At 37.4% G+C, this 16942-nt stretch overlaps 1 protein-coding gene and 1 long non-coding RNA gene across 6 annotated transcripts in view; one reads left to right on the forward strand and one right to left on the reverse strand.

The window, feature by feature from the left end:
- LOC139035126 (uncharacterized) overlaps positions 1-16942 on the forward strand; it is a 41817-nt gene that overhangs the window by 10194 nt on the left and 14681 nt on the right. The window lies entirely within an intron of this gene.
- GOLPH3L (golgi phosphoprotein 3 like) overlaps positions 273-16942 on the reverse strand; it is a 41240-nt gene continuing 24570 nt past the window's right edge. For all 4 annotated transcript variants that reach the window (XM_070467301.1, XM_070467304.1, XM_070467303.1 and 1 more), the window contains one exon: positions 273-2682. In XM_070467301.1, coding sequence (XP_070323402.1) covers positions 2255-2682 — 428 coding nt within the window. In that variant the 3' untranslated portion in view covers positions 273-2254. The remainder of the gene's footprint in view (positions 2683-16942) is intronic.

A 16942-nucleotide genomic window follows, 5' to 3' on the forward strand; every position in this document is an offset into this window, starting at 1 on the left:
TGGATCAGGAAGATACCCTGGAGGAAGAAATGGGAACCCACTTTAGTATTCTTGCCTGGGAAATTCCATGAACAGAGGAGCCTGTGGGCTACAGTCCATGGGCTCACAAAGAGTCAGACATGACCTAGCAACTGAGCATGCATACACAGTTTTCCACACAGAATGAAACAGGCTGGTATCCTAGTGTAAGCAGGGAATGTTACTGGCCTTGTATGAAAGTTATTTCCAGTTAAAATAACTTTAGTTGTAAAACTGCACAGAGACACCAGGGAGCCAATAATTGATCTTTATTATACAAGAATGCAAAGGCCATATGCATGAAATGGTGTTTTGCAGTGAACATTATGCAGATTCAAACTGAAGACATCCTCATCTTAATGAGATACAATATAAAAATAAACACTGACCAAGAGTTGCCAGAAAGAACTCAATTTCCACTCTCTCAATAAGCTGAAACTCTCCACAGGAAAACCTGGTTTAAATTCATGCCAAACTGTTCAAATGGAAAGAAAAACTAAGTCAGGTAGAGACACCATGGACTGGGTTTTATAGTTTTAGGGAGCCAGACTGAAGCTCTACTCAGCTTCACATTTTTTAGGAATTTGTTTCATTTAAACTTTTTATCTTTAGTCACCTAAGTGATAACCTAAAGTGAAAAAAAGTTAAGTGAGTTGGGGAATTTTGTGGGGCTAGAGAGGTTTAGAGGAGGGAAAGTTACAATCATTCATTTAATTACTTCTGATCAGGAAAATTTGATATCAGGTCTGGGTCATCTTTATTAGCCCTTTGATAGACTGTTTCTCTGTAGTGGTCAAGAGGCAAGATCCTTGAAGTATCAGCATTAACAAATGCTTGACATTAGCACAGTTGGGTGCCTGTCCTCTTTATATTCCCAAATGTTGGACTTTATATAGGATGCTTTTAACATCAAATTGCCCTTCTGAATATGATTTTTCTCAATAAGCTTCTCTTTGCATTTACTACTGACTTAAAAAATGTTTTAGAGAATGAGTTAGACAAAGGATTGTGTTGAGACAAGACTAATGACTAGGAGGTCATCTGTGGATTAAATATAGATAAAACTACACCCAAGACCTTTAAATATACACAAAGTAGGTAAAGAACCCGCCTGCCAATGCAGGAGACTAAGAGACGTGGGTTCCATTCCTGGGTCGGGAAGATCCCCCGGAGGAGGGCATGGCAACCCACTCCAGTATTCTTGCCTGGAGAATCCCATGGACAGAGGAACCTGGCAGGCTACAGTCTATAGGGTCACAAACAATTGGACACGTCTGAAGTGACTGAGCATGCACACACGTCAATTCATGTAGGACGCCAAAACAGGGAACAAGGTCTAGAGTTTAGATATATTGTCTGAACTCAAGATGGCGCTATTCAGCAATTGAAATCTACAACTCCCTAAATTCAATCAGAGTAGAGACATTTAAAGTAGCCTGGAGGAATCCAGATAGTCATGTGCTAAAGAGTGGAAATTCTGGTGCCACTTTCCTTCTTTGCAAATTGTATTGGTGACTGAATAAAAGAGGTGGTTGAGAGATACATTTTTTTTAAAATTTAGATTTCTGCTGTAATGAATGATGGAGTAGGACAATGCTGAGAGAGAGAGTAGAGAATATATTTATGGTTCTAGGACTGTGAGAACCAGGTAATCACATTTGGAATATTCTCATTAATTTAGAAAAGGAAAGATGAGAAAATCACTAGTGGAACATACATTTATATCTCAGAGACCATCTGCTCCAAAAATCAGTTTTATTTCCCCTTATTCAAAGAGATGGTTACTTCAATAAGCTACATTACTTAGTAGAGCCTGGGAGATAGGCTGAAAACATATATTTAAGACAGAAAACAAACTTTAAAAAATGAGATACATGGTTTGCTCTACATCTCATTCACATTCTATGGCTAGAGAAATCCAAATCTCACTGAAATATTCCTGATAATCCAAAAGCACACTGGATGGAAGTGAACCAAGAAATAAGAGAAAATGTTTACTGAGTGAGTGCTGGTTCACCCAATTTATTCACCTCTGGAGTGGAAGTATAAGGAGATATAAAGCCTGCTTATAAGAGACAAGGTCTACAGAGAAGCCCTGAATTGCTCTCCCCAAATAACAAATTTGATTCAAGAGGAAAAAAAAATGATGGAAAACATCTCATCACACAAAACTTGGTGATGGTGTCTCTGACAGTCACTGGCCAGCAATGGAAAAGGAGAAACCCAACAGCTGGCTTTACGATTTATTGAAGGCTGCCAGCACAGCCCAGATCATCTCTGTGGCACTGTGCTTTGTCCCCTCTACCTCAGGGTCCAGTTCTACTAGGTCCTTGGCTCGATTCATTGCCATATCGTACTTGTCATCTGTCAGAGAGGAGAAGACATTCTCTAGCACATCGGAGGAGTGGGCCAGCACCAGCAGTGCCAGTGTTCGCTTGTCCATACGCTGAGGGTCATTGACCCACCGCTCTAGGACACTATCTTGAAGTTTTTTCACTAGTCGTTGCTTCTCTGTTGTATTGGTCACTGGGTGAGTAGTCATGTCAAATAGGAGGAAATTCTGCTTCTCAGTGGTTAGAATACCCTTCTCTACTAGGTTCTTTGCAATTCTCTCTCTCACATTTCTCAGCTGGTACTGTAATTTGAAAGGGTTCCAGGTCTCACCTATGGGAAAAATAAACAGAATGCTTGAACAAGACTATAAACCAACTAGACTTCAGAAGACATCTACAGATTATTCTACCCTGTAACAGCAGAATGCCCATACTTCTCATTTCCGTAATACACCATATGTTAGGCCATAAAACAAGCCTTAATAAATTTAAAAGAATTGAAAACATACAAAGTATGCTATTCAGTCACAATGGAATTATAAACTGATAACAGAAGGACATTTGGGAAATTAAAAAAGATATGTGGAAATTTAAAGACACATTCTGAAATAACCAATGCGTCAAAAAAGAAATCACAAGAAAAAATTCAGACGAGATCGGGCGCGTTCAGGGTGGTATGGCCGTAGACAAGAAAAAATTCAAAAATAATTTTGAGTTGAATGAACATACCAAAACTTATGGGATGCAGCATAAAGCAGTGCAAAGAGGGAAATTTGTGATCCAAATGCTATATTAGAAAAGTGAAAGTCACTCTGTCCTGTCTAACTCTTTGCAACCCCATGGACTGTAGCCCGCCAGGCTCCTCTATCCATGGAATTCTCCAGGCAAGAGTATTGGAGTGGGAAGCCGTTCCCTTCTCCAGGAGATCTTCCCAACCCAGGTCTTCCGCATTGCAGGCGGATACTTTACCATCTGAACCACCAGGGAAGTCCTGTATTAGAAAAGGAGATGTCAAATCAATAACCTAACCTTCTAACTTTAAAAAACTAGAAATAGAAGATAATACTAAACCCAAAGCAAGCAGGATAAAGGAAACAATAGAGTAGAGAGGAAATAGAAAAAATGAAAACAATAGAGAAAAATCAATAAAATAAAACTCTGGTTCGATGAAAAGATGAAAAAAACTGACAAACCCAGAGTGACCAAGGAAAAGAGAAGACTCAGAATTACTAAAATTAGGAATGAAAGAGGAGACATTACTACTAAACTTACAAAAATTAACAGGGTTTTAAGGAATACTATGGAAAACAGTATCACAACAATTTAGACAACCTAGAAGAATGGACAAATTCCTTGAACTACAATTACCTAAACTGACTCAACAAGAAAGAGGGAATTTCAATAGCACTATAACAAATAATGCCCTGGTGGCTCAGACAGTAAAGAATCTGCCTTCAACGCAGGAGACCTGGGTTCTATCTCTGGGTTGGGAAGATCCCCTGGGGAGAAGGAAATGGCAACCCCTCCCCAAATGCCCCAGTATTCTTGCCTAGAGAATTCCATGGACAGAGGAGCTTGGTGGGCTACTGTCCAAGGGGTCGCAAAGAGTCAAACATGACTGAGCAAGTAATACCACACACATGTAACAAGTAAAAGGCTTTCTAGGTGATGCTAGTGGTAAAGAACCAACCTGCCAATGCAGATATAAGAGACACAAATTTGATCCCTGGGCTGGGAAGATCCCCTGGAGGAGGGCATGGCAACCCATTCTAGTATTCTCTCCTGGAGAATCCTATGGACAGAGGAGCCTGGTGGGGTACAGTCCACCGGATTGCACAGAATTGGACATGACTGGAGCAACTTAGCACACATAACAAGTAATTAGATTGAATAGTAACTTTAAAACTTCCCACAAAGAAAAGTGTGGTCAAGACGGCTTTTCTGGTAATTCTACCAAACATTAATGGAGAATTAATGCCAATCTTTCACAAACAGTTAAAGAAAAAAAGAAAAGGCAGAGGAGGGAACACTTCCTCAGTCTAAACAGTAAGTATTCCTCTGATACTAAAATGAGACAAAACTTCACAAGATAACTATAGACCAGCATCTCTTATGTATATAGGTACAAAAATACTGAATAAAATATGCACAAACAAATCTAGCAATATAATAAAGACATAGGGAACTCTTTGATGGTCCGGTGTGCTAGGACTCTGCATTTTCACTGCCAAGGGCATAGGTTCAATCCCTGGTCAGGGAACGAACATCCTACAAGCAGTATGGCTCAGCTGAAGGAAAAAAACAAACAACCCCATCCCTAAACTACGTAATATGATAAAGGGGGACTTAAAACAGAAATGTAAGTTTGATTAAAAGTACAAAATCAATAAAATGAAAAGCAAAAACCAAATGATCACCTTCATAGACAAAACAAAAGCATTTGATAAAAATCCAACACTCTTACATCATAAAAACACTCCATAAGCTAGGAATAGACAGAAACTTTCTGAACTTGATAGAAGAATTTATGAAAACCTCACAGCTAGCATAATGCTTAATAGGAAAAGACTGAATGTTGTCATCAAGGATAAGACAAGGAAGTCCATTCTCATCATTCCTATTCAGCACCATACTGAAAGTTCTAGGCAGGGTAATTAGGTAAGAAAAATATATAAAAGGATCTGGATTGGACAAGTTAAACTATTTTTATTTTCAACTGAAATTTTTATTTCAATTTTAATTACAGCAAAATTACAAGTAACAAGAAAAAAGACTAGGTGAAATGGATCAAAATACAAAACCTATACTTCAAAGGATACCATTAAGAAACTGAAAAGACAACCCATAGAATTGGAGAAAAATTTTGCAAATCATGTATCTGAAAAGATTTGTATTTAGGACATATTTTAAAAGTACAACTCAATAGTAGAAAGCAAACCCAATTTAAAAATGGGCAAAGGATTTGAATAGACAGTTCTCCAAAGAAGTATACAAATGGCCAATAAGCACATATAAATATGCTCAACATTATTAGTCATTCAGTTCAGTTCAGTTCAGTCGCTCAGTCGTGTCCGATTCTTTGCGACCCCATGAATCGCACGCAGCACACCAAGCCTCCCTGTCCATCACCAACTCCCGGAGTTTACTCAAATTCATGTCCACTGAGTCGGTGATGCCATCCAGCCATCTCATCCTCTATCATCCCCTTTCCACCCCCAATCCCTCCCAGCATCAGGGTCTTTTCCAATGAGTCAACTCTTCGCATGAGGTGGCCAAGTACTGGAGTTTCAGCTTCAGCATCAGTCCTTCCAATGAACCCCCAGGACTGATCTCCTTTAGGATGGACTGGTTGGATCTCCTTGCAGTCCAAGGGACTCTCAAGAGTATTCTCCAACACCACAGTTCAAAAGCATCAATTCTCTGGTGCTCAGCTTTCTTTATAGTCCAACTCTCACATCCATACATGACTACTGGAAAAACCATAGCTTTGATGAGACAGATATTTGTTGGCAAAGTCTCTGCTTTTTAATATGCTGTCTAGGGTGGTCATAGCTTTTCTTCCAAGGAGCAAGCATCTTTTAATTTCATGGCTGCAATCACCATCTGCAGTGATTTTGGAGCCCCCCAAAATAAAGTCTGACACTGTTTCCATTGTTTCCCCATCTATTTGCCATGAAGTGATGGGACCAGATGCCATGATCTTAGTTTTCTGAATGTTGAGTTTTAAGCCAACTTTTTCACTCTCCTCTTTCACTTTCATCAAGAGGCTCTTTAGTTCTTCTTCGCTTTCTGCCATAAGGGTGGTGTCATCTGCATATCTGAGGTTACTGATATTTCTCCTGGCAATCTTGATTCCAGCTTGTGCTTCATCCAGCTCAGGGTTTCTCATGCTGTACTCTGCATATAAGTTATTAAGTAGGGTGACGATATATAGCCTTGATATACTCCTTTCTTGATTTGGAACCAGTCTGTTGTTCTATGTCCAATTCTAACTGTTGCTTCTTGATCTGCATACAGATTTCTCAGGAAGCAGATGGGTCTGGTATTCCCATCTCTTAAAGAATTTTTCACAGTTTGTTGTGATCCACACAGTCAAAGGCTTTGGCATAGTCGATAAAGCAGAAATAGATGTTTTTCTGGAATTCTCTTGCTTTTTTGATGATCCAGTGGATGTTAGCAATTTTATCTTTGGTTCCTCTGTCTTTTCTAAATCCAGCTTGAACATCTGAAGTTCACAGTTCATGTACTATTGAAGCCTGGCTTGGAGAATTTTGAGCATTACTCTGCTAGCTTGTGAGATGAGTGCAATTGTGCAAGTTTGAACATTCTTTGGCATTGCCTTTCTTTGGAATTGGAATGAAAACTGATCTTTTCCAGTCCTGTGGCCACTGCTGAGTTTTCCAAAATTGAGTGCAGCACTTTTAACAGCATCGTCTTTTAGCATTTGAAATAGCTCAACCGGAATTCCGTCACCTCCACTAGCTTTGTTTGTAGTGATGCTTCCTAAGGCCCACTTGACTTAGCATTCCAGGATGTCTCGCTCTAGGTGAGTGATCACACCATCGTCGTTATTTGGGTCATGAAGATCTTTTTTGTATAGTTCTTCTGTGTATTCTTGCCACCTCTTCTTAATATCTTCTGCTTCTGTTAGGTACATACCATTTCTGTCCTTTATTGTGCTCATCTTTGCATGAAATGTTCCCTTGATATCTCTTAAGTTTCTTGAAGAGATCTCTAGTCTTTCCCATTCTATTGTTTTCCTCTATTTCTTTGCACTGATCACTGAGGAAGGCTTTCTTATCTCTCCTTGCTATTCTTTGGAACTCTGCATTCAAATAGTTATATCTTTCCTTTTCTCCTTTGCCTTTCACTTTTTTTCAGCTATTTGTATGGCATTCTTGGACAACTATTGTGCCTTTTTGCATTTCATTTTCTTGGGGATGGTCTTGATCACTACCTCCTATACAATGTCACAAACCGTCCATAGTTCTTCAGGCACTCTAACAGATCTAATCCCTTGAATCTATTTGTCACTTCCACAGTATAATCCTAACAGATTTAGGTCATACCTGAATGGTCTAGTGGTTTTTCCTACTTTCTTCAATTTAAGTTTGAATTTGGCAATGAGGAGTTCATGATCTGAGCTACAGTCAGCTCCCAGTCTTATTTTTGCTGACTATATAGAGTTTCTCCATCTTTGGCTGCAAAGAATATAATCAATCTGATTTTGGTATTGACCATCTGGTGATGTCCATGTGTAGTCTTCTCTTGTTTTGTTGGAAGAAGGTGTTTGCTATGACCAGTGTGTTCTCTTGGCAAAACTCTGTTAGCCTCTGATCTGCTTTGTTTTGTACTTCAAGGCCAAATCTGCCTGTTACTCCAGGTATCTCTTGACTTCCTACTTTTGCATTTCAGTTCCCTATAGTGAAAAGGACATCTTTTTTGGGTATTAGTTCTAGAAGGTCTTGTAGGTCTTCATAGAACCGTTCAACTTCAGCTTCTTCAGTATTACTGCTCGGGGCATAGACTTGGATTACTGTGATATTGAATGGTTTGCCTTGGAAACAATCAGAGATCATTCTGTCATTTTTGAGATTGCGTCCAAGTACTGCATTTCAGACTCTTTTGTTGATTATGATGGCTACTCCATTTCTTCTAAGGGATTCTTGCCTACAGTAGTAGCTATAATGGTCATCTGAGTTAAATTCACCCATTCCAGTCCATTTTAGTTTGCTGATTCCTAAAATGTCAATGTTCACTCTTGCCATTTCCTGTTTGACCACTTCCAATTTGCCTTGATTCATGGACCTAACATTCCAGGTTCCTATGCAATATTGCTCTTTACAGCATAGGACTTTACTTCCATCACCAGTCACATCCACAACTGGGTGTTGATTTTGCTTTGGCTCTATCTCTTCATTCTTTCTGGAGTCTCCACTGATGTCTGGTAGCATACTGGGCACCTACCGACCTGGGGAGTTCATTTTTCAGTGTTCTATCTTTTTGCCTTTTCATATTGTTCATGGGGTTCTCAAGGCAAGAGTACTGAAGTGGTTTGCCATTCCCTTTTCCAGTGGACCACATTCTGTCAGACCTCTCCACCATGACCCATCCGTCTTTGGTGGCCCTACATGGCATGGCTCATAGTTTCATTGAGTTAGACAAGGCTGGGGTCCATGTGATTATAGCTGATAAGGTTCTTTAAAATGTTAATCATTGAGAGATTACATCTGGGATAATGGCAGCAACCATTAGAAATTCATCTCTCCACCAAGACAATAATTATACTAGCAGCATCTACCTGAAACAATTATTTTTGGAACTCTTGAGTTTCCACCAACACTTGTAGGTTCCAGGGGAAGCTAGGCTGGCAAACTGTGGTCAATATCAATTTCAGTCAATTTCAGCCTTCAGTGCAGCAGTGACTACTTAGCCCCCAGTCCCATGATAGGTAGCTGTGGGAACAGAAATCTGCAGTTTTGGTATAGCCTGCTGGAGTCAGGGTGGGCAATAAGGACTCCGTCTTTGAAATCTCAGGACCAGTGTTCTGGTTATGGATTGTAGCTTCTGATGGCTGACATACAGCTAAAGGCTGCCACTGTTCCAATCCCCACCAGTTGAAGCAGCTTCCAGGGGATTTCAAAGAGAAGCTTTGTTTTACATTCAGAAACAACTGCATGTACACAGTATTTAAGAAAGCAACTATGCTTGCTTAAGAAAACATGTAATCTCTGAAGTACAACCTTGGAAAAGACCTGAGATCTGAAGCTTTCACCTCAGTTGGATCTACAACACAGAGAAACCATAATACAATCAACAAAATAACAACAAACAACTCAGCAAAACCTGGGAAATGGGGAAAGTCTTGATTTCCAGAGTTACTGTATTATAAGATTTCAATATTCAGCTTTCAACAACAAAAAAATTACAAGGCACATAGTGAAAGAAAAAGGTATGTCCCACTAAAAGGGACAAAAGAAAAAGACAAAATTTGTACTTGAGGAAGCCCAGATGTCAAGTTTACTAGATAAATACTTGAAAACAGCTGTTTTAAAGATGTTTCTTTATGATACTTTCTTTAGCAAATAGCTAAAGGAAGACATGGGCAAAGACAGGAAAATGATGAACAAAATTAGAATACCAGTAAAGAGATAGAAATTACAAAAAGGAACCAAAAAGAAAATCTGACTTGAAGGGAAATGCTTTCAATTTTTCACCATTGAGGATAATGTTTGCTGTAGGTTTGTCATATATAGCTTTTATTCTTTTGAGGTATGTTCCTTTTATGCCTGCTTTCTGGAGAGTTTTTATCATAAATGGATATTGAATTTTGTCAAATGATTTTTCTGCATCTATTGATATAATCATATGGTTTTTATCTTTCAATTTGTTAATGTGGTGTATTACATTGATTGGTTTGTGGATATTAAAGAATCCTTGCATTCCTGGGATAAAGCCCACTTGGTCATGATGTATAATCTTTTTAACATGTTGTTGGATTCTGTTTGCTAGAATTTTGTTAAGGATTTTTGCATCTATGTTCATCAGTGATATTGGCCTGTAGCTTTCTTTTTTTGTGGCATCCTTATCTGGTTTTGGTATTAGGGTGATGGTGGCCTCATAGAATGAGTTTGGAAGTTTGCCTTCTGCAATTTTCTGGAAGAGTTTGAGTAAGATAGGTGTTAGCTCTTCTCTAAATTTTTGGTAGGATTCAGCTGTGAAGCCATCTGGTCCTGGGCTTTTGTTTTCTGGAAGATTTCTGATTACAGTTTCGATTTCCGTACTTGTGATGGGTCTGTTAAGATCTTCTGTTTCTTCCTGGTTCAGTTTTGGAAAGTTATACTTTTCTAAGAATTTGTCCATTTCTTCCAAGTTGTCCATTTTATTGGAATAGAGCTGCTGGTAGTAGTCTCTTCTGATCCTTTGTATTTCAGAGTTGTCTGTTGTGATCTCTCCATTTTCATTTCTAATTTTGTTGACTTGGTTCTTCTTTCTTTGTTTCTTGATGAGTCTGGCTAACGGCTTGTCAATTTTATTTACCTTTTCAAAAAACCAACTTTTAGCTTTGTTGATTTTTGCTATGGTCTCTTTTGTTTCTTCTGCATTTATTTCTGCCCTAATTTTTAAGATTTCTTTCCTTCTACTAACCCTGGGGTTCTTCATTTCTTCCAAATGACCCAATCAAAAAAAGGGCCAAAGAACTAAACAGACATTTCTCTAAAAAAGACATATAGATGGCTAACAAACACATGAAAAGATGCTCAACATCACTCATTATCAGAGAAATGCAAATCAAAACCACAATGAGGTACCATTACACGCCAGTCAGAATGGCTGCTATCCAAAAGTCTACAAGCAATAAATGCTGGAGAGGGTGTGGAGAAAAGGGAACACTCTTACACTGTTGGTGGGAATGCAAACTAGGATAGCCACTATGGAGAACAGTGTGACGATTCCTTAAAAAGCTGGAAATAGAACTGCCATATGACCCAGCAATCCCACTCCTGGACATACACACTGAGGAAACTAGATCTGAAAGAGACATGTGTACCTCAATGTTCATTGCAGCACTGTTTATAATTGCCAGGACATGGAATCAACCTAGATGCCCATCAGCAGACGAATGGATAAGGAAGCTATAGTACATATACACAATGGAATATTATTCAGCCATTAAAAAGAATTCATTTGAATCAGTTCTAATGAGATGGATGAAACTGGAGCCCATTATACAGAGTGAAGTAAGCCAGAAAGATAAAGACCAATACAGTATACTAACACATATATATGGAATTTAAAAAGATGGTAATGATAACCCTATATGCAAAACAGAAAAAGAGACAGAGATGTACAGAACAGACTTTGGGACTCTGTGGGAGAAGGCAAGGGTGGGAATAGCATTGAAACAAGTATACTATCAAGGGTGAAACAGACCACCAGCCCAGGTTGGATGCATGAGCCAAGTGCTCAGGGCTGGTGCACTGGGAAGACCCAGAGGGATGGGATGGGGAACACATGTAAATCCATGGCTGATTCATGTCAATGTATGGCAAAAACCACTACAATATTGTAAAGTAATTAGCCTCCAACTAATAAAAATAAATGGGGGGAAAAAAAAGAAAAGAAAAAGACAATCTGGAGCTTAAATACAACAGCTAAAATGAAGAATACACTATATGGGTTCAAAAACAGATTTAAGCAGGCAGAAGAATTAGCAAATTTGAAGATAGTACAACTGAAGTAATAAAGTTTAGGGAAAAACAACAAAAAAAGTGAATGGAGCCTAAGGAACCTCTGAGACACCATCAAGTGGACTAATATTTTCATTGTAGGAATCCCAGAGGAGAAGAGAGAGAAAGGGCAGAAAAATATTTGAAAAAATAATACCTGAAAATGGTCCAAATTTCACAAAAGACATGAATCTACAAATCTAAGATACTTAATGAGCTCAATGTTGACTAAAACATCCAAGATACATTATAATCTAACTACTGAAAGCCAAAGATAAACAATTTTTTAAAACCAATTTTAAACTGAAGTATAGTTAATTTACAATGTTATGTTAGTTTTAGATGTACAGTACAGTGATTGAGTTACACACACATATATTTGGGCTTCCCCAGTGGCTCAGATGGTAAAGAATACACCTGCAGTGCAGGAGACGTGGGTTCGATCCCTGGGTTGGGAAGATCCCCTGGAGAAGGGATGACTACCCACTCCAGTATTCTTGCCTGGAGAATTCCACAGACAGAGGAGCCTGGCAGGCTACAGTCCATGGGGTAGAAAAGAGTCAGACACGACTGAGTGATTTTCATACACACACACACACACACACACACACATTTTAGATTCTTTTCCATTCTAGGTTATTATAATTTGCTGATTATAGTTGCCTGTGCTATATAGTAGGTCCCTATTGTCTACCTATTTTATATATCTGAGTTTAGTCACTCAGTCGTGTCCAACTCTTTGTGACCCCACCGACTGTAGCCTGCCAGGCTCCTCCTCTCCATGGGCATTCTCCAGGCAAGAATACTGGAGTGGGTAGCCTATCCCTCTCCTCCAGGAGATCTTCCTGACCCAGGAATGGAATCAGGGTCTCCTGCATTGCAGGTGGATTCTTTACCAGCTGAGCTGTTAGTCCCAAACTCCTAATTTATCTACCTACCCCACTTCTGCTATCCACTTTGGTAACCATAAGTTTGTTTTTTACTTATATGAGTCTATTTCTGTTTTAGAAATAGTTTATTTGTATCATTTTTAAAGATTCCACATATAAGTGATATCATATAGTATTTTTCTTTTTCTGTCTGAGTTACTTCACTTAATATGATAATCTCTAGGTCCATCCATATTGATGCAAATGGCATTATTTCATTCTTTTTCATAACTAATATTCATATATATATATGGGTATATACACACACACACACACACACATATATATTATATCTTCTTTATCCATTCAGCTGTTGACAGACATTTAGGTTGCTTCCATGTCTTGGCTATTGTAAATAGTGCTGCTATTAACACTAGGTTGCATGTGTCTTTTTGAATTAGAATTTTCTCAGATATATATGCCTAGGAGTGTGATTGACACATTGTACATAACTCTATTTTTAGTTTTTTAAGGAAACTCCATACTTTTCTCCATAGTGGCTGCACCAGTTTACATTCCTACCAAGTGTAGGAAGATTTTTTTGCTCCACACCCTCTCCAGCATTAATTTAGTTTACAAAGATAAAGAATCTTAAAAGCAGGAAGAGAGAAGTGAGTTGTCATATACAAAGTATCTTCAATAAGATTATCACCAGACTTCTCATCAGAAACTTTGGAGGCTAGAAGACAGTGAGTTGACATACTCAAAGGACTCAAAGAAAAAAATCTGTCACCTAAGAATGCTATATCCAGAAAAAGTGTCCTTGAACAATGAAATTAAGACTTTCCCAGGTAAATAAAAATTGAGGAAGGTTGTTACCACTAGACTTGCCCTGCAAGAAATGCTAAAAAGTACTGCAGGTTGAAATGAAGGGAAGCTAGAAGTGACTTGAAGCAGTAATGAAGAAATAAAGACACACAATAAAAGTTAAATACATGGACAACTATAAAAGTTAATTTTGGTTTGTAACTCTGCTTTTTATTTTCTATATACTTTAAAAGACAGATGCATTAAAGAACAATTATTAACCTATGTTATTGGTCACACAATTTATAAAGGTATAATCTGTGACATCAAAACAGTGGAATGGAGCTGTATAGGAACAGAATTTTTGTGTTACTGAAGTTAAGTTGGTATAAATTCAAATTAGGTTGTCACAACTTTAAGATATAAAATGTAATCCCCATGGTGCAACAAAGAAAACATCTACAGAATATACACTAAAGAAAATGAGAAGGGAATCAAAACGTTTCACTATAAAAAAATCTACCAAACATAACAGGAGATAGTAATGTAGGAAATGAGGGACCAAAGTCTACAGGCCATATAGAAAACAAATAGCAAAATGGTGGAAGTGTCTCCTTATCAGTAATTATTTTAAATGTAAACACATTAAACCGTTTAATCGTAAGAAAAAAATGGCAGAACGGGTTAAAATACATGATCCAACTAAATGCTGTTTATAAGAGACTCAATTTTTTTGTTTTGAGAGACTCACTTTAGATTAAAGAACACAGACAGGTTGAAAGTGAATGGATGGGGAGGGGGGATTGGGATGGGGAATACATGTAAATCCATGACTGATTCATGTCAATGTATGACAAAAACCACTACAATACTGTAAAGTAATTAGCCTCTAACTAATAAAAATAAATGAAAAAAAGAAAAAAAAAAGAATCACACACACAAAAAAGAAAGTGAATGGATGGAAAAAGATATTCCATTCAAATAGTAACCAAAAAAGAGAAGGGATGGCTATACTAATTTTGGACAAAATAGACTTTAAATCATACAAGACAGAAGAGACAAAGAGACATTATATATTAATAAAAGGTTCAGTACAACAAGAAGATAAAACAGTTATAAATATTTACACTCCTAATAACAGACTCAAAATATATGAAGCAAAATGGATAGATCAGACAGACAGTTTTATATCACCCTACTTGCAGAATACATGTTCGTCTCAGATTTACAAGGCACATTCTCCAGGAGACACCATGTGTTAGGCCATAAAATACATCTCAATATATTTCAAAAGACAGATACCATACAAAGTATCTTCTTCTCTGACCACAGTGGGATGAAATTAGACATCAATAAAAGAAGGAAAATGAAAATCTGCCTATGTGTGTAAATTAAACAAGCTTAAACACCAATGTGTCAAAGAAGAAATCACAAAGGAAATTAGAAAATAGTTAGAAATTGATGAAAACACAACATATGAAAGTATATGGGACGCAGTGAAAGCAGAGGGAAATTTGCTGTAAATGCCTAAATTAAAAAAGTCTAAAATCAATCTCCTAACTTTATACTTTAATGGACTAAAAAAGAAGAGCAAAATAAACCCAAAGTTAATAGAAGGAAGGAAATAGATTAGAGATATACAAAAAGAGAGATCTGAAAAACAACAAACAAAATTAAAGAAACTAAAAGTTGTTTCTTTGAAACGACCAACAAAATTCACAAACATTTAGCTAGACTGCCAAAGGAAAAAAGAAACAACTAAAAATCAGAAATGAGAGTGGAGGCATTACCACTGACCTTGCAGGGATTAAAAAAAGAATTATAATATTATGAATAACGTTAAACCAACAAATTAGACAACCTAGAAAAAATGGACAAACTCCTTGAAACATTCAAATTATCCAAACTGACAAAGAAACAGAAACTTTCAACAGATTTATAGCAAATAAAAAGATGAAATTAGTAATCAAAAATCAAAACCTCCCTACAAAGAAAAGTTCAGGGCCAGATGACTTCATCAGTGAATTCTACCTTACATTTAAACAAGAATTAACACCAATCCTTCTCAAAGTCTTCCAAAAATCTAAAGAAGGAACATGTTAACTCATTCTGTGAGGCAAGATTATCCTGATACTAAAGCCAAATAAAGACATCACAAGAAAAGAAAGTTACAGACCAATAAGTCTTATGAATGTAGATTCAAAATCCTTAGTAAAATATTAGCAAACTTAATCCAAAAGCATGATAAAAGGATTATTCACCATGATCAAGTAAAATTTATCCCAGGAATGTACCAGAAACTCAAATAGACTAAGGATCTAAATAGATGTTTTTCAAAAGAAGACATACAAATGGCCAAAAGACACATGAAAATGTGCTCAACATCAGTAATTATCAAGGAACTGCAAATCATCAAAACTATAGTGAGATATCACTTCACAATTGTTACGATGGTTATAAAATAACAAGTGTTCAGGGAACTCTGCTCAATGTTATGCGGCAGCCTGGATGGAAGGGGAGATTGAGAGAAAAGAGATACATGTATATGTTTGGCTGAGTCCTGCTGGCCATCTGAAACTATCACAACATTATTAATCGGCTATACTCCAATATATAATAAAAAGTATTTCAAAAAGATAGGGACTTCCCAGGTGGTCCAGCAGCTAAGACTCCACTCTCCCAATGCAGGGGACCCAAATTCGATCCCTGGTTGGGGAATTAGATGCCACATGCTGCAATTAAGATCCTGCATGCTTCAACTAAAACCCAGTGCAGCCAAATTAGAAAATAAATAAAAATAAATATCTAAATATTTTTAAAAATTAAAAAAAACCCACAAATGTTGGCAAGGACATAGAGAAAAGGGAACCCTCATGCACTATTGGTGAGAATGTAAATTGGTGCAGTAACTATAGAAAACAGTATAGAAATTTCTCAAAAAATTAAAATGATAACTACCATATAATTTAGTAATTCTACTTCTGAGAATTTTTCCAAAGGAAATGAAAACACTAACTTGAAAAGATACATGTACCCCATGTTCACGGCAACATTATTTACAGTAGCTAAGACACGGAAGCAATTGAAATATCAATTATGGATGAACAGATAAAGAAAATGGATACACACACACAAACATACACATATATACACACACATATACATACATTGGAATACTAATCAGCCATAAAAGGGAAATCTTGCCATTCATAACAACATGGATGGGCCTTGAGGGCATTATGCTAAGTAAAATAAGTCAGACAGAGAAAGACAAATACTGTTATGATCTCACTTATATCTGGAATCTAAAACAAAACCAAAAAATTCCAAAATTTTAGATACAGAGAACAGATTAGTAGTTGCTAGGGATGGGAAGGGGAAGAATGCCACAATGTGTGAAGATCAAAAGACACAAAATTTCAGTTATAAAATAAATAAATCCTGGGGGTGTAATATATAGCATGGTAACTATAGTTGCTAACACTGTATTATATATTTTAAAGTTGCTAAGAAAACAGACTTTCAAATGGGCTTCCCAGGTGGCATGAGTGGTAAAGAACCTGCCGGCCAATGCAGGAGACATAAGCAATGTGAGTTTGATCCTTGGAGCAGGGCATGGCAATCCACTCCAGTATTCTTGCCTGGAAAATCCCACTGACAGAGGAGCCTGGTGGGCTACATACAG

This window comes from Odocoileus virginianus, chromosome 5 (assembly GCF_023699985.2).
Source record: "Odocoileus virginianus isolate 20LAN1187 ecotype Illinois chromosome 5, Ovbor_1.2, whole genome shotgun sequence".
NCBI lineage: Eukaryota > Metazoa > Chordata > Mammalia > Artiodactyla > Cervidae > Odocoileus > Odocoileus virginianus.